General features: G+C 56.6%; 1 protein-coding gene across 5 annotated transcripts in view; it reads left to right on the forward strand.

The window, feature by feature from the left end:
- Positions 1-23,038, forward strand: part of NPNT (nephronectin) — a gene marked incomplete at its 5' end in the record, with an annotated part of 52,122 nt that extends 29,084 nt beyond the window's left edge. For 2 of the 5 annotated variants that reach the window (XM_084252070.1, XM_084252071.1), the window contains 10 exons: positions 67-165; positions 4,355-4,474; positions 5,672-5,791; positions 6,542-6,676; positions 6,879-7,001; positions 8,186-8,590; positions 18,966-19,052; positions 19,290-19,388; positions 21,669-21,925; positions 22,769-23,038. In XM_084252070.1, coding sequence (XP_084108196.1) covers positions 67-165; positions 4,355-4,474; positions 5,672-5,791; positions 6,542-6,676; positions 6,879-7,001; positions 8,186-8,590; positions 18,966-19,052; positions 19,290-19,388; positions 21,669-21,925; positions 22,769-22,879 — 1,556 coding nt within the window. In that variant the 3' untranslated portion in view covers positions 22,880-23,038. Of the gene's footprint in view, positions 1-66; positions 166-4,354; positions 4,475-5,671; positions 5,792-6,541; positions 6,677-6,878; positions 7,002-8,185; positions 8,591-18,965; positions 19,053-19,289; positions 19,389-21,668; positions 21,926-22,768 lie in introns of those variants that run through there. The other 3 variants (XM_084252072.1, XM_084252073.1, XM_084252074.1) reach the window with 2 other exon arrangements.
- Between the last annotated feature and the right edge of the window lie 667 nt (positions 23,039-23,705).

The following is a 23,705-nucleotide window of genomic DNA, read 5'->3' on the forward strand; positions in this document are numbered from 1 at the left end:
GCTTTTTAGGACTAAAAATGACATCCGTTCAAAGTTGACTCTTATTGCCTTCTTCCTGGCCTGAAGACGAACACTTCTACCCACCTCCACCTCCTCTTGGCCAAGGCAGTGAGCAGCCTCTTGTCCACCCCCTGGATCTTCAAGCCACGAGTTTACCTGCGAGGGGTGAGCGTGCGTCGTCCCAGGTGGTCTGCGCCCCACCTGCACGGCTTCCTGTGCTCTCGTCCCCTCCTGCCCCCAGGCTGAGGACTCCCCTCTGGGGCGCCCAGCCCGCACCCTGAGCTTGTCCGTGTGCCGACTCTGAATCTACAAAGCCAGGCGCCTGCCCTGTCTTCCCCTGCCTCTAGCGCCACTGCTTTCCTCCTCTGCTCTGGGCGCGAGTGCTCTGAAGAACCAGATAGCAAAGGAACGCGTTCTCGGCTGTAGGCGAAGATAGGAATTCTACGGCCAAGCTAGGGGTGTTGACAGCTTTTAGAAGCTTTGAGTCCCTTCCCCACCACCATAGCTGGGGGGTATTAGGTTTTCTGGGAATGGAACCATCCTTGGTCTCCTGCGCTTGTTAGCCATTCTGTAGCCTGAGAAAGCCTAAGGCCTGGTTCCAGCCTCAAGTAGCTGCTGGACGCATGTGAGAAAGCCCCTCTAGTGTCTGAGTCTCAGCAGATCAACCAGGGGTCCCGAGGGAGGACCCCTCCCTTTGGGCCTGCTGGCTGGTGTGAAAACAAGCATCAAATTGACAGTGTCTTTCTGGTGCGGGAGAGCTCTGTAGAAAAGCGAGGTGGCACTGTCACCTCCACGGTTCTTTTTGTGAGACTTCATCTCCCACCTGCTCTGAGATTTAGGAACTTAGAATGATTGGTTTAAAATAGCTGGAATTAGGAGTCACCCTCTCCCCCAAATCGGAGCGTGGTGCCGCTGTGTCTCCTGCATAGGAACTGGGCGGCGGCTTCCCTGCAGATCTCTTGACTATCTAAAGGGTGGCATGGCCGTTACGGCAGTCAGCGTGTTCGTGTGACCTCCAGTTTACTTTCATAAAATGCAGAAGCTTAGACACCCGAGGCTGTGCACAGTGTCAGCCTCAAAGGGAAAAGTCCAGGTGCACAGAATGAATTTTGAAAGTTATTGATAAAATTTCTGATTCTTTGTCCTGAAGTAATTGCAGTGCTGCGCAGCTTGCATCTTTGTTCTGGAGTAACTCCTCTCCCTCTCCTCCTCCCCGCACCCCCGAGTCTCCTACCTGTATGAATATTCTCCTCCCTACCACCCGTGTTCCCTGACAGCTGCACACGTGACGACAGCACGTGAGTGTGGTGGGGGACTGTAGAGTTCTGTCCTCGGATATGATGACAAAGGTACATGGCAAAGTTTATAAACTGTCTCATTAACATTTTTAATAATGATAGTACATTGTAAACTTAGAAAGAATGGGATTAAAGTAATTGTAAACTTTTTTAGTAGGTTCTAATTTCATCAACTACTATGATTGAGAGAAGAAAGTGCGATGAAAGAGTTTTCATGTCTGTTCTCCTTATTGTAGAAATGTGTGCTATACATTGCATGTGTCATTTTCACTTTTCTGAATTAATAGGTAGTAACAGAAGCATTGCTAGGACTGTCACATCATCCAAGAGATCTGGGAAACAGCACGTATTTATAAGGCATTAATTAGGTCAAAGGAAACTAAGGCATAATAATCACGGAACACAACTCCTGAAGAAAAAGTTACGAGTGTTGCAGAATCTCCTTTTATTACTTCTGTGGTGGTTTGGCAAGGATGGAGTTGAGTTGGCAGGAGAGCTGTGCCCGTGGCAGCTGGTGGATGAAGGCCCGGGCATCCAGGACAGCTGTCAGGAGACATACCCCCATCCACAGAGGCTGCTAGGCACCGCTTTCTCACATGTCCTCCCCTGTCTCTGGATACTTACATGTCAACGTAATTATAGTAAAATCACCAACAAATATCTGTACATTTACCCACCGAATGCTGTGTGGGTTTTACCCCCCATATTTTACACAGAGATCCCCATGTGTTGCTGGTGACTTTTTTTAATTTACAACTTCTTACTGAATTTTCATTTCCTTTCCATTTCATAATTCTTAACCCCAAAAGGTTACTCCCCATGGGGACAAACGGGTAGATTTGCACTGCATATTGCAGGAGTCTAAGCCTGGGTCACAGTGATCGCCTTTATTGGCCACAGCAGAGCTGCCTGCCCCAGGGACCCCCTGCAGCGGGCTGCGCGGAGGGTGGGCGCAAGTCCCATGTGCCTCAACATGCCTTTCGTGCTGCCTCACCAGCCCCTCTGGAAACCCAGACGTTCCTGTGGCTCTTTAAACCTGAGGGTTTTTTCTCAATTTTATATCATTCAGTAACCATCCTTGGAGATAAAAAATTCAATCCTACTCTTTTGCTTTCTTGTATTCTGCTCTCCCTTAGCAAGGAGAAAGGCTTTGCATTTGGAAAGTAACCGTGGGATCAGTTTGAAGTGTCCCTTAGTGCATTATCAGTGGGAATTTATCTACGCTGGTGTGGATGTGCAGGGAGCTACTAGGTATGATAATTCCCTCCTTAGAACATGAGACAAGATACCCCAACTGTACTTTCTAGTAATATTGAAATGCAAGGTAGGAGAATAGGAAAAATGAAGGGAATTTCTATTTCTGTCCGCCTCGATTTAAATTTTTAACACTGGGCCTCCCTGGTGGCGCAGCGGTTGAGCGCTGGGTTGCAAAGCTGCCCGCAGCCTCTGCAGCACCGGTTCGATCCCCGGCTGCTCCCCGGCCACCGGAGGAGGGTCCCACATGGCGCGCAGACCTCTCCTGCCGCCCGCTGCTCCCCTCAGCAGTGTCCTTCGGTCCTTCTGCCTGCTCTGCTCCCCGCTCTGGCTCTGGTGAATTTTCTCACTCTCCCGCGCTTCTGACTGTACCCAGTGCTTGTATAAATAAATAAATAAATCTTAAAAAAAAAAAAAAAAACCTGGTGTCTTTTTAAAAAAAAAATAAATAAAAAAATAAATTTTTAACACTTCATGTGACAGGGGAAGGAATCTAAGTTTTGCTGCTATTAAATTTTGAAAACTGCTTTATTTGAGGAAAATTTTTTTGAAATATTTAATGTTAAAATAATTAAAAATGTTTCAAATCCCCTTGATTGGGCAAGAAAGAATAAAGCAGAAAGTTGAAGCTAGGGGACATTGGTGTCTCTGTCACCCGGCTGGGGACCTGCTTACAGTTAGGAGAAGGTTAGAAAAAAGATAATGTTGGGAAGTCGAGAGAACATGAAAAAAAAAAACCTAGATGCAATGCTTAGTAGTGGTATTAACAAGTCATGCTATGTGACTGCTCAAGTGAAATATAAAGATTTCTAAAGAACAGAACAGATGAGATTTAAACTTGACTGGAATTGAAAACCACTTCTAAAGAGATAAATCTGTTTCTCATTGGACTCCATGCATTAGCCGCTAATTAAAGTAGGCTAGTCAGGTGCTGATGCTGGCAGTTCCAGACAAAATAAGCGCGTGGCCACATTTCTTTTTAATGAAGTCTGCATTGTGACCATGCCCCGTTCCGTGTTTGTCACCGAGTTTTATGTTCACTTCAGGCAGTGTTCAGCTTGAGCTGGAAAGATTGTTCCTATGCAGTTTATGGAATGACATTTAAACCCATCAGCATGAAACTTACACTCTAGTCCATTCCTTTTTTCACATGCCCTTCTTACCTGCCAGATGAATGCATGTATGTTGGAGAGTCTTTAAAAAACCTGGTGGCTGGAGTGCATCAGGAAAGTAGGAAACAGGATTTCTCCTCTAACCTGAGATGAGTGTGGACCCCAGCAGCCGGAGCGAGAGCAGCGCCAGGGGATCATCCCGCTTCTCGGAGTGTTAGCTCTGAAGGTGCAGCTTCCTGTGGGAAGGGCCAAGCCACGCACTGTGCCAAAACCAGTGCCCCGCCTGCCAGCTAAGGCAGGCTCACAGAGGCTGTTTAAACGGAGCCAGAGTCGGCACACTGGCATGAGGCTGCAGCAGGGCGGTGTGTGAAGATGCTGGCGCCAGATCACAAGCCGCTCCCCCGGGATGCTAGACACTCTCTCTGTGGGATATGGTGGGCAGGTTCTGCAGGACGCTCGCCCCAGCTGTCCTTGGGGGAGAGACCCCAGGTCTGAGGTGATGCATAAGGCACCTCTGCTGGGAGGCTCCTGGTCCCCACCTCCAGGGTGCAGGCAGTATTCAGAGGAAGACAGGGTGGGTGCCGCCGCTGCTGGGCACCTCTGTCCTCCTCCTCCACCCCGGGGAAGCACTGAGGCAGCGTCCACCAGGCTGCAGTCGGTCACTGTTCTGCTCCCACCCTCCTCTTGCAGATCTCAACGAGTGTGGCCTGAAGCCGCGGCCCTGCAAGCACAGGTGCATGAACACCTACGGCAGCTACAAGTGCTACTGTCTCAACGGCTACATGCTCATGCCTGATGGCTCCTGCTCAAGTACGTCCAGCGCTGCAGCCGGTGCGGCAGTGCCTGGGGGTGTGAGTGTGTTCCCCCAGTCCCCCATGGCGGGTGGGGTGCCCTGGGGGTGTGAGCCTGTCCTCTCCCTCCCTCCCATGTGAGCACGTGTTTCCATGTGAGCCTCCTGCCCCAGCATAGGCCCAGAGCTGCAGCAGAGGCCTGGCACTTGCTTCTCTCTGGTGCCAGTGTGGCTGGCACTGATCCGGAAATGGTATTTAGAATAAGAATCACAGCACTAAGTGTGTTTGCTGATGTTTTTCGTGTCTTCTGTCTGGGTGTAGAACTGGTCAGGGTAGAGGAGAATGTGAGTGACCATTTGCTGTCCGTCAGGATGGACAGGAAGCTGGGGGATGGTAGAGAGCCCGTCACCCCGCAGATTGAGTACGAGCCCTTCACAAACACCCACTTTCTCCATGCTCACAGTTCTTCTCTGTTAGTCTACGTGCTGAGTATGACCTTTTTTTTCTTAAAACAAAATCCTTCAACTGAAAAAACACAGAAGCAGCTTACAGTGTGTGTCTGTAAGAAAGGCACGTGTGGGGGTGCTGCTCTCCTCTGCACGTGTTACAAGGTGGCCGCACTCCACGCGGAGCCAGGAGTTTGTATGATGTGGAACAACTGATGCTGCGACTCTTGTACTGAGACAAGTCACACCCGCTCGCTGTCCGTTACCTCCCACCGGGCTGCATTGGATAAAACGGCAGCTTCCTTTAGTTGGCATTGCATGCTTTGCATGGAGCTTTCTGAAATGAAGCGAGTTTGTGTTTACAGAGAGGAGGCGGTGATGCTAGACTCTCCCGACACGGCAGCCGCGGGAGATCTGCTGTCCCTAGAGAAAGAGTTGAGGCAGTTACTCCGCTGTTTTATGAAGACCAGCACCTGCATGAGTAATCTGGGAAATCCCCTCAATTCTTGGTTTCCCTTAGCCTGTGAAAATTTCCAGTAATCTATGAGAGATAAGGATTTAGTTGTGTCATTTAATTCTTCATTGTCCCCCAGTGACAGCAGAGCTGGTTCGTTTCTTCTTGGGGGGTGTCTTCTTGCTCCTTCCCCGCCCCCACTTTGATTTTCTCAGACTGCTGGGTAATGGGGTCTCCCCTGCCGCCTTCACGGTGGGCTGGGATGTCCCTGTGGGTGCAGAGACAGCGCCTCTGAGCACCCGTCTCTCTCTTCCAGGTGCGCTGACCTGCTCCACGGCCAACTGCCAGTACGGCTGCGACGTTGTCAAGGGCCAGGTGCGCTGCCAGTGTCCCTCTCCTGGGCTGCAGCTGGCCCCGGACGGGAGGACCTGCGTGGGTGAGTCGTGTGGGGGCAGCCCGTAGGCTGGGGAGGAAGCGCAGGTCATGGGCTCCGGCAGGGGGTGACCAGCCTTCCAGACTCGGGCGCGCTCTGTGAATGCGCCCTGGACAGAAGAGCGACGGGCAGTGGAGGCACGGGCAGCGCCTGCCCCACGTTCTTGCCTGGTCTGTGTGGGTTTGACGTGCCCATGAAGCTCATGGGTGTGTCTCATGGTCCCAGTCGGAGTGAGTGAGAGCGCGAGCCCCCCACTGGAATGAGGGACAGCTCCCCAGGGTCGGGTCCCACGTTGACCCCCGATTTAGCCGGGACCTGTGCTCTGGCACGTGTGGCCCTGAGCTGATGTCAGCGGGTTGGAACATGGATGAGAAAGAATGAATGAATGCTGTGATGGTTTTGTATTAGAAGGGTTTGGGGCCTGCATTTAGGAGCTTGGCCATGATGGTAAGACCTGAGACCCGCTCTGGGAACATAACTCTGGTTGACATCGATTAGTTGACGGTCAAATGGCTTCCTCTACATTTTCCGCTTCAAGTCGCACTTGCCAGGACCCTGTGCCAGGGGGGACAGATGGTGCTGAGGCAGGCGCCGGCAGAGGGGAAGGTGGGGAGTTGCCATGGACGCAGCCAGTGAGGGGGTGCGGGGGGTGCAGCCGCTGGATGAGGGCATGGAGAGCCGCCTCGGGCATCTGCAGACCGCCCTCCTCAGGCTGGCACCTGCTGTCCTGAGACAGCCACCTTCTCTTTGCAGATGTGGATGAATGTGCCAGCGGGAGGGTCTCCTGCCCCAGATACAGGCAGTGTCTCAACACTTTCGGGAGTTACATCTGCAAGTGCCACGAAGGCTTCGACCTCATGTACATTGGAGGCAAATACCAATGTCATGGTGAGGAGCCACCCACTGCTGCCTCCAGAACGTTCTCTTCATTGTTGGGGCAGGGGTTGCCACTGAACAAGCCGGTTTAACCACCCATCATTCTCGCACGTGGGCTTGACTTCTGTCTGCGTGACGGCCTTCCCAATGGGAAAGCTTCCAAACTCTTGTGTGTGCGGATATGGTCAGCTCCCCCTCCCCCCTCCCCGTGCAGATGTCGACGAATGCTCCCTGGGCCAGCACCAGTGCAGCAGCTTCGCCAATTGCTACAACACGCATGGCTCCTACAGGTGCCAGTGCAAGGAGGGCTATGAGGGTGACGGCTGGACCTGTGTGCGTGAGTATTTGGCCTCCCAGCTGGCGGGTGGTACAGGGCCCTCCCAGTCACTGTGGGGGACAGGGCAGACCCGTACCCCAGGAGCGGGTGACTCGCACCATCGTGCATCCTGGCCTGTGCTTTCCAAACAACATAGCTGCCTGCTTGGGGGTGGTGCACGCTAAAGACGAAGCCATGCCTTTCCATGTCAGCCCTCACTTCCCGCACGGCAATGGCACGCCTTCCCTTCTGCCGCCGGAAGATGATAGCGCCCTCCCAGAGGATCTGATTTTGTTAGAAGCAGAAATAAACGCTGGTCCTGGTGTGATGGTGGGTGAACATGAATATAGTCTATGTTTTCTATGCTGATGTCTTAGGTCTACGATTCTATTAAAGATCACTCCTATCTGTAGTTTTGTCTACCTGCAGAGCAGTTTTTTAAGTGTTGTTTTGGAGCACTGCCTTTGGTTAATAGATAAAAATGAAGAAGATGCCATTGAAGAGGAAAGTTTCACAGACCAGAGGCCATAATCAGGCGTACGTTTCATGTAGCAAGTTAATTTTTTAAATTTCTGGAGTGAAATATTTACTGAAAATCGTGGGGCATAAAATCATGGGGATTAAAGGATTTTTGAAGGGTCAGGTAGACATGCTCCCAGTCTCCACCGTATCATTCCAGGCAGATTAAATATTAATTCCTTTTGGTGAAGATAATCAAGGGAGAGGGTTCCTTGGATGATCTCGGTGACCTCTGAAATTTTTTTCTTAAAAAGCAGTTGTCTAAATTAGTAAGGGGGAAGGAAAACCAACCATAAAACAGTGAGTAGGACATCTTAATCAAACTGTTTTTGCATGTGTCGAATTAACGTTGTCTTTAAGTGGACATTTCTCCTGTTTTGAAAAACTTGGAGTCTTTCCCTATTACAAACCTCATCAGTAGTTCTCTGCTTCACTTTAAAAATAGTTAACTTTTGTGTGTTTTGAAGAATGTCTATTCTTTACAGAAGCAGCGGTGTGATTGTGTCCTGCATGGTGTGTATGCACGGTTGTCTTATTTGGAAAGCAGCATGGCATATGGTAGGGGGATGCCGAAATGTGGAAGTAAGCCCAGTCTGCAGGAGATATTTTGATGTATGTTTTCACAATGCGATGTTATTCTTTGTAGAGATGGTTACACTCTGATTGAAAACTTTCAAATCTTTTAGCTATCCCGAAAGTCATGGTCGAACCCTCAGGCCCAGTTCACATACCAAAGGAAAATGGCACCTCTACAAAGGGGGATGGAGGGCAGAGTAATTGGATCCCCAACGCCGGAAGTACCCAGTGGCCTCCGAGGACACCGTACATTCCTCCTGCCATCACCAAAACACCCACAACTCAGCCGACAACACAACCACGACCGACGCCCAGGCCAACTCCACAGCTGACCCCGCCCCCGCCCCCGCCCCCACCCACAGAGCCCAGGACTCCTCCGCCACCACCAGCAACCCCAGAACGACCAACCACCGGGCTGACAACCGCTGCACCTGCCACCACCACAGCCCCCAGAGTGGTGACGGTGGACAACAGGATACAGACCGACCCTCAGAAGCCCAGAGGAGATGTGTTCAGTAAGTGATGAAACTCAGCCCATTTGACTAGAATTGAGAAGCAGCATTGTGTGTGAGCATGAGGTGCGTCATTGTACACGAACACTGCGCTGTCCCCCACTGAATCCCAGGTCCTTCCTCCCCGCTGCGGCTCACCTCTTTACCCCAGTTGCCCACCCCTCTGCTCCCTACCCTTCTGGTAACCATTTCTTGCTTGTAGAGTCTAAGAAAATGTTTATCGTTGTTCTTTTTAATTTAGCTGTTTCTGTGCCACAGGTGAGTGAAATCACAGGGCGTCTGCCTTTCCCTGTCTGACTCACTCACTCCGCAGAACCCCCCCAGGGCCATCCACGCTGCTGTAAATGGCAGGGTCCTCCACCGGGGTGGCAGCTTTATGCGCCGTGTTGCTTTGAGTCGGCCGTGTGTTGATGGGCTCTTCGGTTGTGTCCAGCTGTTGTAAATAACGCTGCAGTGAACATGGGGGTGCAGATATCTCTCTGATCGTGTTTTCTGTATTCAGGTAAACACCCACAAGTGGGATAACTGCTTTGTATGAAACTTGTATCTTTAGTTTTTTGAGGGCTCTCCACACGCGGGATGCAGCCTCTATGGATGCCTCCATCCCCACCCACAGCGCAGGGGGCTCCCGCCTCCCCACATCCTCCATGACTCGTCGTTTCTTGCCTTTTGGAGAATAGCCATCCTCGCAGGTGTGAGGAGGGACCCGCTGTGGTTTTGATTTGTATTTCTCTAATAAGAGACCACAGACATCTCGTGTGCCTGCTGGCCATCTGCACGTCTTCTTCAGAGAAGTATCTATTTAGATCCTCTGCCCAGTTTTTAATTGGGTGGTTTTGTTGTTGATGAGTTTTGTGAGTTCTTTGTTTATTTTGGATATTAAGCCTTTGTCAGATCTGTGATGTTCAAATATCGTCTTCCATTCAGCAGTGTTTGTTGTTTTGATGACGGTTCTTTCGTTGCGCAAAAGGTCTTTAGTTTGATGTAGTTCCATGCGTTTATGTGGCTCTTGTTTCTCTTGCTGTTGGAGACCAGTCCCCAAGCACGTTTCTTAAGGTGGTGGCAAAGAGTATACCACCGAGGTTTTCTTCTATATATGTTACGATTTCAGTTATAGCGTCTAAATCTTAAATCCTTTTTGAATTAGTTTTGGTATGTGGAGATGGAGCATCATTCTCTTTCTTTAGATTTATTTACCCATACAAGAACTGGGGCACAGGCCAGAGGTGTGGGGAATGAGAGGATTCACCAGAGACAGAGCGGGGAACAGAACAGGCAGACTGACTAAAATGCACTGCTGAGGGGAGCAGTGGGCGAGACAGGAGAGGTCTGCTGTGCCTTGTGGGAAGCTCTCTGGCTGGGGATCGAACTTGCACTGCAGGAGCTATAGACAGCTTCATAGGTTGTGTCTTAACCCCTTGCGCCACCAGGGAGGTACCTGGAACATCGTTCTTTTGCATGTGATTGTCCAGTTTTCTCAACATTACTTATAAAAGCGCGTTTCCTTGCTCCACTGTAAGCTCTTGGCCTCTGTGTCATAAACTAATTGTCCGGATATGTGGAGTTTTATTTCTGGACTCTCAGGTCTGTTCACTGATCTGTGTGTTCTTATTCCAGTACCATGCTATTTTAATTACTACTGTGTCATCGTATACTTCAAAGTTGGGGAGCGCAATACTTCCATTTTAGTTCTTTTTTCTCGGGATTGTTTTTGCTATTTATAGTCTTTTTTAGTTCAAAATAAACGTCATGATTTTGGGGTCCTCTGCTTTGGAACATTTAAACAGATGATGATGCTATTTCAAAATGCCTTGACTAAGGATCAAATTCATAAAAGGAATTGATTGCGTGTCATATATGCGTGTCAAAATGTCATAAGGAGCTTGTGAAAGACAGCCAGCGGAGCAAGTGAGGATGCGTGCACACAGGGGAGGGCCACCACAGACTCACGGAGCCGCCCTCCGCTCCCGCGCAGCGCGAGAACTGTAAGGAAGCCGAGTTACTTGGAACCTGCTGGGGATGGTGCTCACTGGAGCATGCGCTGTGGTCAGCTCTGAGCCTGGGGGTTGTTCATGTGGACAGTGAACTCCTACGTGCCTCGAGGGTGCCGGGCCTGCACCCGTGTTGGGCTTAGAGGCAGGACATGAGGGGTTACCATCTGCTGGCTGGGCCGCAAATTGGGGAACCAGCTTTGTGCAGGACATGAGGGGAGGGGAGAAGCACTGGCCAGTCTTTGGGCTGGGAGAGCTCGGGGGGTCTCGGGGCGGAGGGGTTGAGGGGACAGGGACCTGAGGGTAGCTGGTGCAGAGGCACGCAGCAGAGAGGGGCGCGGCGTGTGCGGTCAGCGGGGGCTGCTGAGGAAAGCTGGGCAGTCACGCCTGTGCTCACTGTAGGCTGCTGGTCAGACGCAGCCCAGTGGGGTTCAGGACTCTGGAGCAGATGAGGCGGGGAGGCAGCCCCAGTGGGAGAGGCCGGAGGGGAGAAGCAAGTCTTGAAGGACAGGAGGCTGCGCCTTCAATACCAGACCAAACTCGCAGCTTCGGGGCTCGCATCGCTCCGTGTTGCCGCCTTTGCCTCCCGGCCCTGCCCCCCGCTCTCCTCTGACGGTGCTGTGTCTTCTGTTCTGGCCCCACGGCCCAATCGTAGACATAAATTGTTTGTGTCCTTTTCAGAGACGGCTCCCCCCCCCTCCCCCCGCCCAGTAAAGAGAATATTGATGTCTGTGACTTTCAGGAATGAAAAGGCTGCTTCTTGCTTGGGACGGTCAGTTCAGCTTTTCCTTTCGGTCATCATCCACGTAGATCGAGGGTCTCTAGTTCTGATGTAATTGTGTGTGTTTGGGACAATTTATATAATTTTCAGAGGAACGTGATACAGGTCTAATAATGCATTTTCACATCCATCTCTTACTTCTTGTGATTTTTCTCCTTTGCTCTACTGTCCTTTTCTTTTCTATTTGTTTTTATCTCCCCCTGATCATACACAAGTATTTTTATTCTTGGGTACTTGAGTCAATGCATTTGTCACTCTGCTGTCTTAATGTAGGGTCATAAAACTTGCCTATTTGATATTTAAAAAACCTCTCCCGTAGATACCAGCAGTGTTCCGAGTCTCGTAATGTTGCCTCTGTGTAAGAACGAGCTCTCTCTTCCCACCGCTCCTGTCCGAACACTTATGAATTAAAAACACCCGCCCTGAGGTCCACCCCTAGAATGCAGCAGGCTAACATGGGGCGCCCGCAGTTCCGAGGGTGTGAGAGCTCTTGTTCTGAGAGAGCGTGATCTTGAGCCAGGCCCCGGGGAGGAATTCCCTTGAAGGCCTGCCAGGCGCGCATGCCGCAGATAGCATCGCTGCCTGTGCACACTCGCGCCAGTGCAACTGCCCTCTCCTCACAGACGCAGCTGCTTCACGTGAGCCCGGGGCGGGGGGGGCCTTCTGGCCACTTCCTCAAGGCTCACATTCTACACGCACCTCTCACCTGCCTGTTGAGCCTTCCCAGGTATTTCCAATTAGGGCCTCTTATATCCTGAGGAGGAGTCAGGTAGCCATTGAACAGAACTTTGTCTAGGATACTGTGTATCTAACACACTTCTTAAATGTCGAATGAGGTGGAGACACAATGAAGTGTCTTTGAAAGGAAACATGGACGCAGTGGAGACCCAGGAAGCTGAGGTGTTCTCATGACGCTCGGCTAGAGCACCTGGCTCAGAGGGGGAGCTGTGTTCTCACCTCCGTCGTGCGTGACTGTGGCTCCTCCTGCGTGTTCTCTTTAAAATGGGTGGAAGATTCCTTGTTTTCCATTCTCAGAGTGGTTTCCAAGAGCAGACATGTCACAAGTAACGTGTATGTAAATCATTGATTACGCTTTAGCGTGAAGAGTACAGCATTGACTAGGAGTAACTAATGTGATTAAGGAAACAGCCCTTTGTGTGATCCAGTACATTCAGCGGGCACGTCCAAGAAAACTTCCCTTTCAGTGACCACTGCCTTTTAGTTGGAGTGAATGGCTTCTAGTCACATGTGTTTTGGGGAAGAGCCTCCCCATAGGCGTTTTCAGCAACTCCCGTTCCAAGGCCACGTCAGTGTGGGAGGCCCTCGCCCAGGGCCTCCGAGCGGGCTCAAGGGCAGGTGCTCACCTTGGAGAGGGGGACTGTGTGTTTGCGACCTCCTCGGATCAGGCCGGGCCAGACGGTCCCGGAAACCCAGCAGGTGTCTCCCAGCAGCCCTCTTCTGGGAGGCTTCTGAGACCAACGTGCGGGCCGTGGACACTGGGAGAGCCACAGGGGATTTGGGGAGGGCCGAGCGCTGCTGGGCAGACTCAGAGCCAGAAAAGCAGGCTGACCTGGCAGACGTCCCTGCCGGAAGATGCCTTATGTGCACCCACAGCCGAGGACGACGTGGGGGGAGCACTGGGGGGGGGGGCTTCCCATGTTGGGGAACACACTATGTGGAAGAACGTCAGCGCCTGCAGTCCCATCAGACCTGGCCAGGGGTGCTCCGCGTGTCTGCCTGTGCCTGCAGGGCTGGCGTCGGGAAGAAAGGCCATGCGTGGGCATGGCCTTGGGTGTCCAGCGCCTCTTTGGGGTGGGTCTCATGGCCTGGGTCACCCTTAGGCGGTGATCTTTGCTCTCTCCCTGCCGGTCCTTCGTTACAGCCGCTCCTGTGGCCATGAGCCCTTCAAGGAGGGGTTGGTGGAAAGGGAACCCCAATAGGAGAGTGAACTAGGACTTTTGAAAAGGTTCCCCAGGGAATTCTGCCCCTGAATGGTGTTAATTTTATTTAGAACAAACTGGCTTTTAAACATTCGTGAAAGATTTCCTGCCTTTCCGTGTCTAACCTGTCCGTATCTTCTTCGCCACTGAGTGTGGGTGTGGTGCTCGCCGCTCCCGGAAGTGCAGTTGCCGTGAGGACTCCTGGGACTTAGTCGTGGCCAGTGACATGGCACGTGTCACCGGGTGCTTAAGTAAGGTGCGGCTCCTAACCCTTGCAGCGCTGCTGTCACCCTCACCTTCCAGAGACCTACTGTGCTGCTCCGTCCTTACTGTGCACGGGAGCTGGTCCGTGTCCAGCGCAGGCCGACAGTGCAGCTCTATGACCCCTCAAAGGTCACAGGGCACGGCGCAGCCCACCCCGCCCCTCTCGGGGACATGCTGCAGGCTCTGAGGGGCAGTGGCAGCTCCAGCCCAGCAGAATCGGCTCTTGAGTGGAGACAATTAGCCAGATGGGGTATTGACAGTGGAACATCTGTGCTAGAACGTAGCGTGCTGCATCGGTCGCGGGAGCCAGAGACAGGTTGCAGAATCAAGGTCACAGGCTGTGATGCTCTTTGCGGCTGTTCTCCCCCGCGTGCCCACATGGCCCTGCCCGTGCAGGGGCTCACCTGTTCCCCCTGCAGATCTTAGCGCTGTGGCTGTTGTGGCTACTTGGCTCTGAGCCATGGCAATAGGACCCCCCTTCTGACTGTGTGTGGTGGCGGAGAAAAGATGGCTTCTGTGAGGGGGGACAGGCCGTCAGATGAGTTTGCTTTCCAGCAAACAGCGACACCCCGAGGGGGTGCCTGGCAAGGAGGGGCGGCCTCTCGCGTGCAGGTCGGGATCTGCTGGTTTGCAATCTGAAAGTTGCCACCATTTTGATTCCTGTTTTAGTTGGGGCCTGCGCTGACGGGTCCAGGAAACGTCCTCTCTGGGCAGTGACCTGTGTGGGGTCTTTTAGGCTGTCTGGCGCCTGCCCCCTTTGCATTACGACAAAACACAGGGCCCCGTGTTGGTCACTGTCATGCTTTGTATTCAGGTTTCTTCCAGGGTCTCAGTGTTCCCTGCGGCTCAGCGGGTCCTTGCTAGATAACCTGACGTGTGAGAGTGACCAGGGAGCGGGGGAGCGGGTGGCCCCCGGCGGCCCCCGCCCTGGCAGACCAGGGGTCCTGCGTGCGGCCCGGCAGGGAGGGGCGTATCCCTGGTCTGTGGCCAAGAGTTCCCGCACCACCCACATTCCCACCGAGCCCCACCGCCGTGACGTCTGCTGGCGTTTCCTCCCCAGCCCCTATTGAGTCCAGCGTCCAGCGCTGAATGGCCATTCCCCGTGATAAGGAGCCGCAGGAGGCCAGCGCCTGAGGCAGATCCTGGCTGCTCCATCTCCCAGGCCTTCCAGCCAATCCATGCTGCTTTCTTTCTTTTAAAGGATTTATGAATTTATGCATATAAGAACTGGGGTGCTGGGCAGAGGTGCAGGGACTGAGAGGACCCACCAGAGACAGTGGGGAACAGAACAGGCGGAGTGAGTGAAACACTGCTGAGGGGAGCAGCAGGTGAGCCAGGAGAGGTCTGCTGCGCCTTGTGGCTAGCTCCCTGGCTGGGGATCGAACTTGTGCTTCAGAGGCTGAGGACACCTTCACAGTCCTGAGACTTCACCCCTTGTGCCACCAGGGAGGCCCACGGTGATTTAAATGGTCCATTTTTAAAAGCGGGGTCTTCCGGGTAGCCCAGGCTGGAGAGCCAGGAATGGCCGCAGATGGACTGGCCACGCTGACCAGCCTCTCAGCAGCAGCCAAAAAGGGCCCGTTAGAGGCGCCTCTACCCTGCACTGCTTGCTGCTGCTGCTGCTGCACGGCAGGCCCCCCTTGGCCAGATGTCTGCATGTGGCCTGTGGGCCGGGCCTGAGGGGCGCGGTGGTGTCAACGGGAAGCAGGGCTGCTGCAGACATGCAAGCGAGGCTTCCACTGTCCCTGCTGGGCCCTGGCCCGGGACATGCCCGCTCGTGCCCGAGACCAGGCCTCTGGGGTTCTGGGAGACTACAGAGGGCCGGGCACGTGCCGCAGGCCAGGTGAGTCTTTGACAAAGGCGTTCCCTGCATCGTGTCCCTGCTGTGACCAGCAGCGCAACATTTAGCTGTGTGCATTTAGCAACATTTAGCAGTGCCTCTTCTGGTGTCTCCCTGTCCTCTCTTTCTCTCCGTCTCTCTCTCCTCTCTCTGTCCTCGTTGTCTCTAACCTGTTTCTTCTGTCTGTCTCTGTCTGTCTCTTTCTCTCTCCCCTGCTCTGTCTTCTCTTGTCGGTCTCTGTCTCTCCCCTGTCTCTAGTCTGTCCTGTGTCTCTGCACTATCCCTCACATGCCTGTCTCTGTGTCTCCTCTGTCTGTTTCTCTCACTCTCTCGCCTCTGTCTCGCCTCAGTCTCCTCTGTCTCTCATCACTCTGCTCTCTCTCTCCTGTCTCTCTCCTGTGTCTCTCCTGCGTCTCTCTCTCCCCTCTGTCTCTACTCTCTCCCCTCTTTCTCCCCTCTGTCTCTCTTCTGTCGCTCCTCTGTCTCCTTTCTCTCCTCTCTCTCCTGTCCTCTGTCTCTCCTGTCTCTCTCCTCTGTCCTCTCCTCTGTCTCCTGTGTCTCTCCTCAGTCTCCTCGGAGGAGAGAGAGGAGAGACACAGGAGAGACAGAAGAGAGACGGAGGAGAGACAAGAGAGAGATTGGAGAGACGGTCTCTCTTGTGTCTCTCCTCTCTCTCCTCTGTCTCTCCTCACTCTTCTCTTACCTCAGAGTAGAGACAGAGGACAGTGGTGAAACTATCTCTCCTCAGTCTCTCTGTCCCTCCTCTGTCCTCATTCTCTCCTCTTTCTCTCCTATGTCTCTCCTCGTCTCCTCTGTCTCTCCTCTGTCCTGTGTCTCTCCTCAGTCTCCTCGGAGGAGAGATTAGGAGAGACAGAGAAGAGAGAGAGGAGACACAGGACAGACTGACAGGAAGCGGAGGAGAGAGAGGAGAGACATCTCGTCAATCTCTCCTGTGTCTCTCCTGTGTCCCTCCTCAGTCTCCTCTGTCTCTCCTGTGTCTCTCCTCACTCTCCTCATTCTCCTTTCTCTCTCCTCTCTCTCTCTCTTCTCTCTCCTCTGTTTCTCCTGTGTCTCTCCTCAGTCTCCTTGGAGGAGAGAGAGAACAGAGGAGAGAGACAGGAGAGACAGAGGAGAGACACAGGAGATACTGACGAAAGACGAAAGAGAGACAGTCTCTCTTAAGTCTCTCCTGTGTCTCTCCTATGTCCCTACTCAGTCTCTTCAGTCTCTCCACTGTCTCTCCTCTGTCTCTCCTCAGTCTCTCCTGTGTCTCACCTCTGTCTCTCCTCTGTTTCTCCTCTCTCTCCTAGGTCTCTCATGTGTCTCTCCTCTGTCACTCCTGTCTCTCTCCTGTGTCTCTGCTCAGTCTCCTCGGAGGAAAGAGAGGAGAGACAGAGGAGAGACACAGGAAAGACAGGAGAGACAGAAGAGAGACACAGGAGAGTGAGGAAAGACAGAGGAGAGAGAGGAGAGACAGAGGAGAGAGACAAGAGGGACAGAGGAGGCACAGAGGGGAGAGACAGAGGAGAGAGAGAATGTCTCTCCTGTCTCCTCTGTCTCACCTCTCTCTCGTCTATCCTATCTCTCCTTTCTCTCCCCTGTCTCTGCTCAGCCTCTCCGCTGTCTCCTCTGTCTCTCATGTGTCACTCCTCTGTCTCTCCTCTCTCTCCTGTCTCTCTTGTGTCTCTCCTCTCTCCCCTCTGTCTCTCCAGTGTCTCTCCTGTCTCTCCTGCCTCTCTCCTCTGTCCTGTCTCTGTCTCTCCTCTGTCTCCCCTCAGTCTTTCCTCTCTCCCCTGTGTTCTCCTCTTTCTTCTTTCTCTTCTGTGTCTCTCCTCTCTCTCCTGTGTCTCTCCTCTGTCTCTCCTGTGTCTCTTCTCTCTCTCCTCTGTCTCTCCTGTGTCTCTCTCCTCTTCTCTGTGTCTCTTCTGTCTCTGCTCTGTTTCTACTCAGTCTCCTGTCTCTCCTCTGTCTCTCTCTCTCCTCTGTCTCTCCTTTGTCCCTCCTGTCTCTCCACTCTGTCGTCTGTCTCCTCTGTCTCTCCTCAGTGTCTCCTGTGTCTCTTCTCTGTCTCTTTGTCTCTCCTCAGTCTCCTGTGTCCTTCCTCTCACTCTTCTGTCTCTCCTCGTCTCCTCTGTCTCTGCTCTGTCTCTCCTCAGTCTCCTCTGCTCTCCTCTCTCTTTTGTCTCTCCTCAGTCTCCTCTCTCTCTCCTCTGTCTCTCCTCTTCCTCTCTTCTCTCTCCTAAGTCTCTCCACAGTCTCCTGTCTCTCCTCTCTTTTCTGTCTCTCCTCTGTCTCTCCTCCATCTCTACTCAGTCTCCACTCTGTCTCTCCCGTCACTCCCCTCTGTCTCTTTTGTCTCTCCTCAGTCTCATCTCTCTCTCCTCTGATTCTCCTCTCTGTCCTCTCCTCAGTCTTCTCTGTCTCTCCTGTGTCTCTCCTCTGTCTCTACTCTGAGGAGAGAGAGGAGAGACAGAGCAGAGAGAGGAGAGACTGAGGAGAGACAGAGGTGAGTCACAGGAGAGACTGAGGAGAGACAGAGGAGAGAGAGGAGAGACAGAGGTGAGATGTAGGAGAGACTGAGGAGAGACAGTCTTCTCTGAGAGACTGAGGAGAGACAGTCTTACTCAGTCTTCTCTGTCTCTACTCTGTTTCTCCTCTGTCTCCTGTCTCTCCTCAGTCTTCTCTGTCTCTCCTGTGTCTCTTCTCTCTCTCTCCTCTGTCTCTCATGTCTCTCCTGTCTCTCTCCTCTGTCTCTCCCCTCTGTCTCTCCTCTCTCTCCTCTTTCTCCTCTTTCTCTCCTCTGTATGTACTCTGAGGAGAGAAAGAGCAGAGAGAGAGAGAGGAGACAGAGGTGAGACACAGGAGAGTCTGAGGAGAGACAGAGGAGAGAGAGGATAGACTGTCTGTCCTCTGTCTCTCCTATGTCTCTCCTCTGTCTCCCCTGTCTCTCACTGCCTCTTCTGGTGTCTCCCTGTCCTCTCTTTCTCTCCATCTCTCTCTGTCCTCGTTGTCTCTGTCCTGTTTCTCCTGTCTGTCTCTGTCTGTCTCTTTCTCTCCCCTGCTCTGTGTTCTCTTGTCGGTCTCTGTCTCTCCCCTGTCTCTAGTCTGCCCTGTGTCTCTGCACTATCCCTCACATGCCTGTCTCTGTGTCTCCTCTGTGTCTGTTTCTCTCACTCCTCTCTCTCCTCTGTCTCTCCTTATCCTGTCTCTCCTTGTCTCTCCCCTGTCTCTCATCTCTCTCTCCCTCTGTCACTGTGTCTCTCCTTCATGTCTCAGCTGTCTGTGTCTCTCCTGTCTCTGTGTGACCCTCTGTCTCTGTCGGGTGTCCCGTGTCCTGCTCTCTCCCGCTGCGCGCCCCTCTTCCTCTCCCCCCCCTGTGTCTTGTGTCTCTCGCGGGTTCCTCTCGCGCCTCGGGTCCCTCCCTCCCTCCCACCGCTTCTCCTGCGCTCAGTGTCTGTGTCTGCCCCCCCCCCCGTGTCTCTCCCTGCCGTGTTCCTGCCTCTCTGCCCGCCCCGCCCGCCCCGTCCCCGTCCCCGTCTCACCTGCTCCGTGTGGCCCGCAGTCCCGCGCCGGCCGTCCAACGAGCTGTTCGAGAGCTTCGAGATCGAGCGAGGGGTCAGCGCAGACGAGGAGGCCGGGGACGACCCAGGTAGGCGCGGGCCGGGCCCGCGGGGACACGGAGGCTTTTCCCTTCCCGGCCGGCTCCCGGGAGGCCAGGCCGCGGGGCGGGCGCGGGGCGTGGGCACCCCCTGTGCCCAGGGCGCGGGCAGTATGGGCCCTCCCAGGTAGTACCCGGCCTCCCGGGCGCGGCCTGCAGCCTGGGGAGCGGGCGGGGCGGGAGGCCGGTGGGGTGGGGGGGCCTCTGTTCACCCCCCGCGTGCGGCAGGCGCCCTGGTCCACGGCTGCGACTTCGAGCACGGGCTGTGCGGCTGGATCCGCGAGAAGGACAGCGACCTGCACTGGGAGCCGGCGCGGGACCCCGCAGGTGAGGTGCCCCCGGCGCCCGCCTGAGGCCCGGCCCTGCGCCAAGCCCCTGCCACCCCGTCCCCGTGCCAGGGAAGCCCCGCCCTGTCCGCGGCCCTGGGCCTGGGGGGCCGAGGAGGGGCGGGGGAGCCACGGGGCCCTCCGGGCAGCCCCTTAGACCCAGGGCCGCACCCCCTGCCGAGGACGCACTGGGCAGTGTTGGGGTTGGGGACGGGCACGGCCACATCCCGTGCCAACCCCGCGACTGCCCTGGAGACTCGGGGACTGACGTGAGGTTCAGCTTCCCTGCTGCGGGCTCTCGGAGCCGCACCGGCGCGTGTGCGGGGAGTTAGGACACTCCAGGGGGGGCGGCTTCTTGTCCTTCCCCCCTTTTCCTCCTCCTGCCATGACCCCCGCCCGGGAAACCACACTGGGTGAGGGCCAGGCCCCAGGGTGTGCACCGGCGCCCCAGGGGCACCTACACGCGGACGTGGGTGCCCTTCCCGCTACCAGGCGCCCGGGACGCCCAGGGGCCGGGCCTTGTGCTGGGCCGGCCTGGGGCTCAACGCTGCCCCTGCCAGCCTCTGCTCCGCTGGAAGCCAGGCGCCCCGGGAGACACCGGGGTCCACTTCGGACAGTGGTGGGCAGCGCGGGCCTGGGGCGCACAGCAGAGCTTGAGAATTGCTGGGGAGTCGCCAGCTCACGAGAAAACAGCAGGACACTTCCTTTTCCCCAAGCATTCCTGCCGGCCTTGCAGCTACGAGAAATGTCTGCTCGGCAACCCCGAGCACGAGCCCTCGCGTTCAGTGACAAGAAGTCGCACCTGCGACAATGTTGGGAGTCGCCTCCGGGCTGAGGGAGCAGGATTTCAGTTTCGCTTCTGCTTTTCTGTTCCCCTTGGCCCTGCCCTGGCACTACTGCCAAGTGCTCTTGCATTTGAGAGTTTGAAGCCAGGAGACAGCAGTGTGCCCGCCCGGGGCAGCGCCCTGCCAGGCTGAACACTGTGACTGAAGGAGGCCGAGCCCCTTCATTGCCTTGGCCACACGGGCCGGGGATTGCGATGTTGCTCCCTGGGTAAACTGAAGCTGTGAAGGCACAAAGCAGTACAGATTTTAAAATACATAAATTAAACTTTATCAGGCTTCCTGTAAAGCTTCGCAGTGTTTTCTACCGAAACACAGTAATTATAATAATACACCCGGACACCAAACGTCCCGGAGACACGGCGGCGCATTACGCGGACGCCAGGCAGGGCTGACGGCGGCGCCACGGTCACCGCAGGGCTCGGGGAGCAGAGGGGGCAGGCAGGCCCTGCGGGTAGCGGCCGGGAGGTGGGGTTGCTGGGGTGGGTGGGGAGTGACGATCGAGGGCGTTCCACGGGGGGTTGAGATGATCCTCGCTTCCCTCAGACGGGCGGGTTCACCGTAAGAACCTTCTATCTTGGTCTCAACCAACATAGCCGCCGTGGTGCCAAGGCTCACTTAGGGGCGCCGTGTACGATCCACCGGTATTCTGCCCAAAATACTGTTTGGGTGAGTTTCTCGGGGCGGGGGCTGGAGCAGCAGAGATTGGGGGTTGGTTAGGGTGAGCCCAGCGCCAGCCTCGGGACCTGTTCCCGGCAGGCTTTGGCTGTTCTCTGGGCCCCGCTTTTCCTGGCAGGTGCTAAGAATGGAATAGGGGTGCGGGGAGAGGGTGACTCAGCCCTCAGGGGTCGCAGCGTCCCGGGGAGGGAAACGCTCACCAGAGGCGCCACGTGGAGCAGCGTGTGCAGAGGGTTGGGGGCTCGGGGCACTCCCTGGGAGCCTCCCACGTTCCTGGCACAGAACCGGCCAGGCTCCCCTGGGGTGCTGGGGGAGGTGGCAGAGCGCGGGGCGTCCCTGCGGGCACCCTGCCTGCGAGCAGCCCACAGGGAGGACGGCTCATCTTTCCATTGCCAAGTGGGGCTCCCGCCCAGGCAGGTCCAGGACTTGCACCCCACGTTCCTCGGGGAGGCTGGCGGGGCCGACACGCCCCTGCGGGCTCGGCCTGGGGCGCCCGTGGGGTGACAGGGCCGGCGCCGGCTGGGCCAGGGCCGCCGCGCTCCGCTCCGAGGCAGGGGGGGCGGCTGCCCGCAGCCGGCGTTTGCGCGCCCACGCACCCCGGACTCCGCGCCCGGCGCCTCTGGGACCCGGGCCCACTCACCGGGCCGCGCCAGGCCCCGCTCATCCCCTTGGAGCCACCAACACGGGCCGGGCCGGGCGCGCTGGGGCCTTCGGGGCGCCCCGGCCCGCACCCAGCCCGCCCCGCCCTCCTCTCCCCGCAGGCGGCCAGTACCTGACGGTGTCCGCCGGCAAGGGCCCGGGGGCCAGGGCCGCCCGCCTGCTGCTGCCCGTCGGCCACCTGCTGCGCGCGGGCGCGCTGTGCCTGTCCTTCCGGCACAAGGTGTCGGGGCGCGCCCCCGGCGCGCTGCAGGTGCTCGTGCGGAAACACGGGGCCCCCGGAGCCGCGCTGTGGGGCCGGAGCGGCGGCGGCGGCTGGAGGCGCGCGCGGATGACCCTGCGCGGGGCGGACGTCCGGAGCGTGAGTACCCGGGGGCCCCCCAGGGCCGCGGCCTCGCCCGGCCTCCTGCGAGCCCAGCGCCGCTGCGGCCCGAGCTCAATGCGAGCAAAACGCAGGACCCGCAAGCGCTCGCGGCCCCGTGGAGAGGCGCCCGCAAGGGCTTTCCGTCCCCGGGCGCCGGCCCCCGGCCCCCGGCCCCGCTGGCTTTCCAAAAGGGCTTTTAAAGCCCGCTGTCGCCTTTGCCCGCCAGCCCAGGGGGGCAGCCCGGGGACTGGGCACTGGCGCGGGCGGGGCCTTGGCGCAGAGCGCAGCTGAGGGCCCGGGGCGCAGAGGCCGCGCGTGGAGAGCTGGAGCTCCCGCCGCGTGACCCCGGGGAAGTCTTGGGGTGAGGCTCTGGCCCCGAGCGTGGCCCCCAGCGCTGCTCAGTAGGTCGCGCAGCCCCTGAGGGTGACGCGCCCGCGCCCTGGACCGCGCTGCCCCGGCAGCTGTCCCCGCGGCGTCCCCGTGTGTTTCTGTCGGGAGAAGAGCCGCGCCCTGGTCCAGTCAGTGTCTAGCCAAGTCCACGTTTTGGGAGCAGGGATGCTCGAGGGAAGGCGCGGCCTAGCGAGGACGGGGTGTGCAGCCCCTTCTCCCGGCCCCCCTAATTCCGAGCGCCTGCAGGTGTGGGCTCTGAGCCCCACGGCTCTCTGCACATGGAATTCCCTGCGCAGGGCAGCCTGGCCCGGGCCCTCGCTGCCGCCTTTCCCCGGGCAGTGCTCACCCGAGCCCTGAGCGCAGCGGCCGGCCGGCCTGCCTTTGCCTAAGATGTGGGCGTGCGGGCGGTGGAGACCTGACCCCGTGACCCCTGTGGCCTTCTCTCCCCAGGTCATCTTCCGAGGGGAAAAGAGACGCGGGCACCCCGGCGAGATCGGCCTGGATGACGTGAGCTTGAGAAGAGGCCCCTGCTCCCGAGACCACGAGCCACACCCCAACTAGCCCTGAGCGGCACCCCCTCCCTCCAGTCTCCTCCCCGTCCTGTCCCCCCTCCTCAGGCCTGCAGAAGCCGGGGCAGGGCCGGGGAAAGCCCGCTGGGACCCGCGTCTTGCTGGCCTGCCTTTGTGCAGTTCCCTCCGGGGGGACCCTCCGAGCAGCACGGGGCGCTGCACACGGCGCCAGCTGGGGTCCCCGGCCCTCCCGTGTCGGGGAGGCCGAGGGTGTGACCGCAGCACCTTGACCCTGGTCACAGCTTCCCGCTCACAGGCCGCGGGAGGCGTTTCCAAAGGCAGCGTGGCAGGGCCTGCCGTGCTGGCCAGCGTTGCTCCCCAGGGAGCCTCGCCTCCCCAGGTGCTGTGCAGTGTCCGCTGCGCTGGGGTCTCCTCTGGCCCCAAGGCGGACTGACTGCTGCCCCCTTCTCCAGGCGTGTGTGAGCTAGGAGACGCATTTATTCCTGTCCCTGCGCCTGTCCGGGACCGTGTGTGCTGGGGCCGCCCCCGGGCCCGTCCTGCTGGCGTCGATGTGCTGTTGGTACCGCGGCCTGCGTTCCTCTCCGCAGCGAGCTGTGCGGCGACGTGTCGCCCAGTTCCACGACTCGTAGGGGCAGCGGGAGAAATTCGGGACGGGGTGGCTGGTGGCGAAGCCGTGGCTTTGGGGAGACCTGGAGCGCGGGCCGGGTGGCTGCAGTTAGCGCGAGAGGCCGTCCCCCATCGGGCTCCACTTTCAGAGCCACAGCTGGCCTGGCCTGGCGGCGCTGGCCGTCCATGATGGCGCCCGGGGGAGGGGCCGGGGAGGACCCAGCGCAGATTTCCACACCCGCTTTCAGCAG

The sequence above is a fragment of the Talpa europaea genome (assembly GCF_964194135.1).
Source record: "Talpa europaea genome assembly, chromosome: 13".
Classification (NCBI taxonomy): Eukaryota; Metazoa; Chordata; class Mammalia; order Eulipotyphla; family Talpidae; genus Talpa; species Talpa europaea.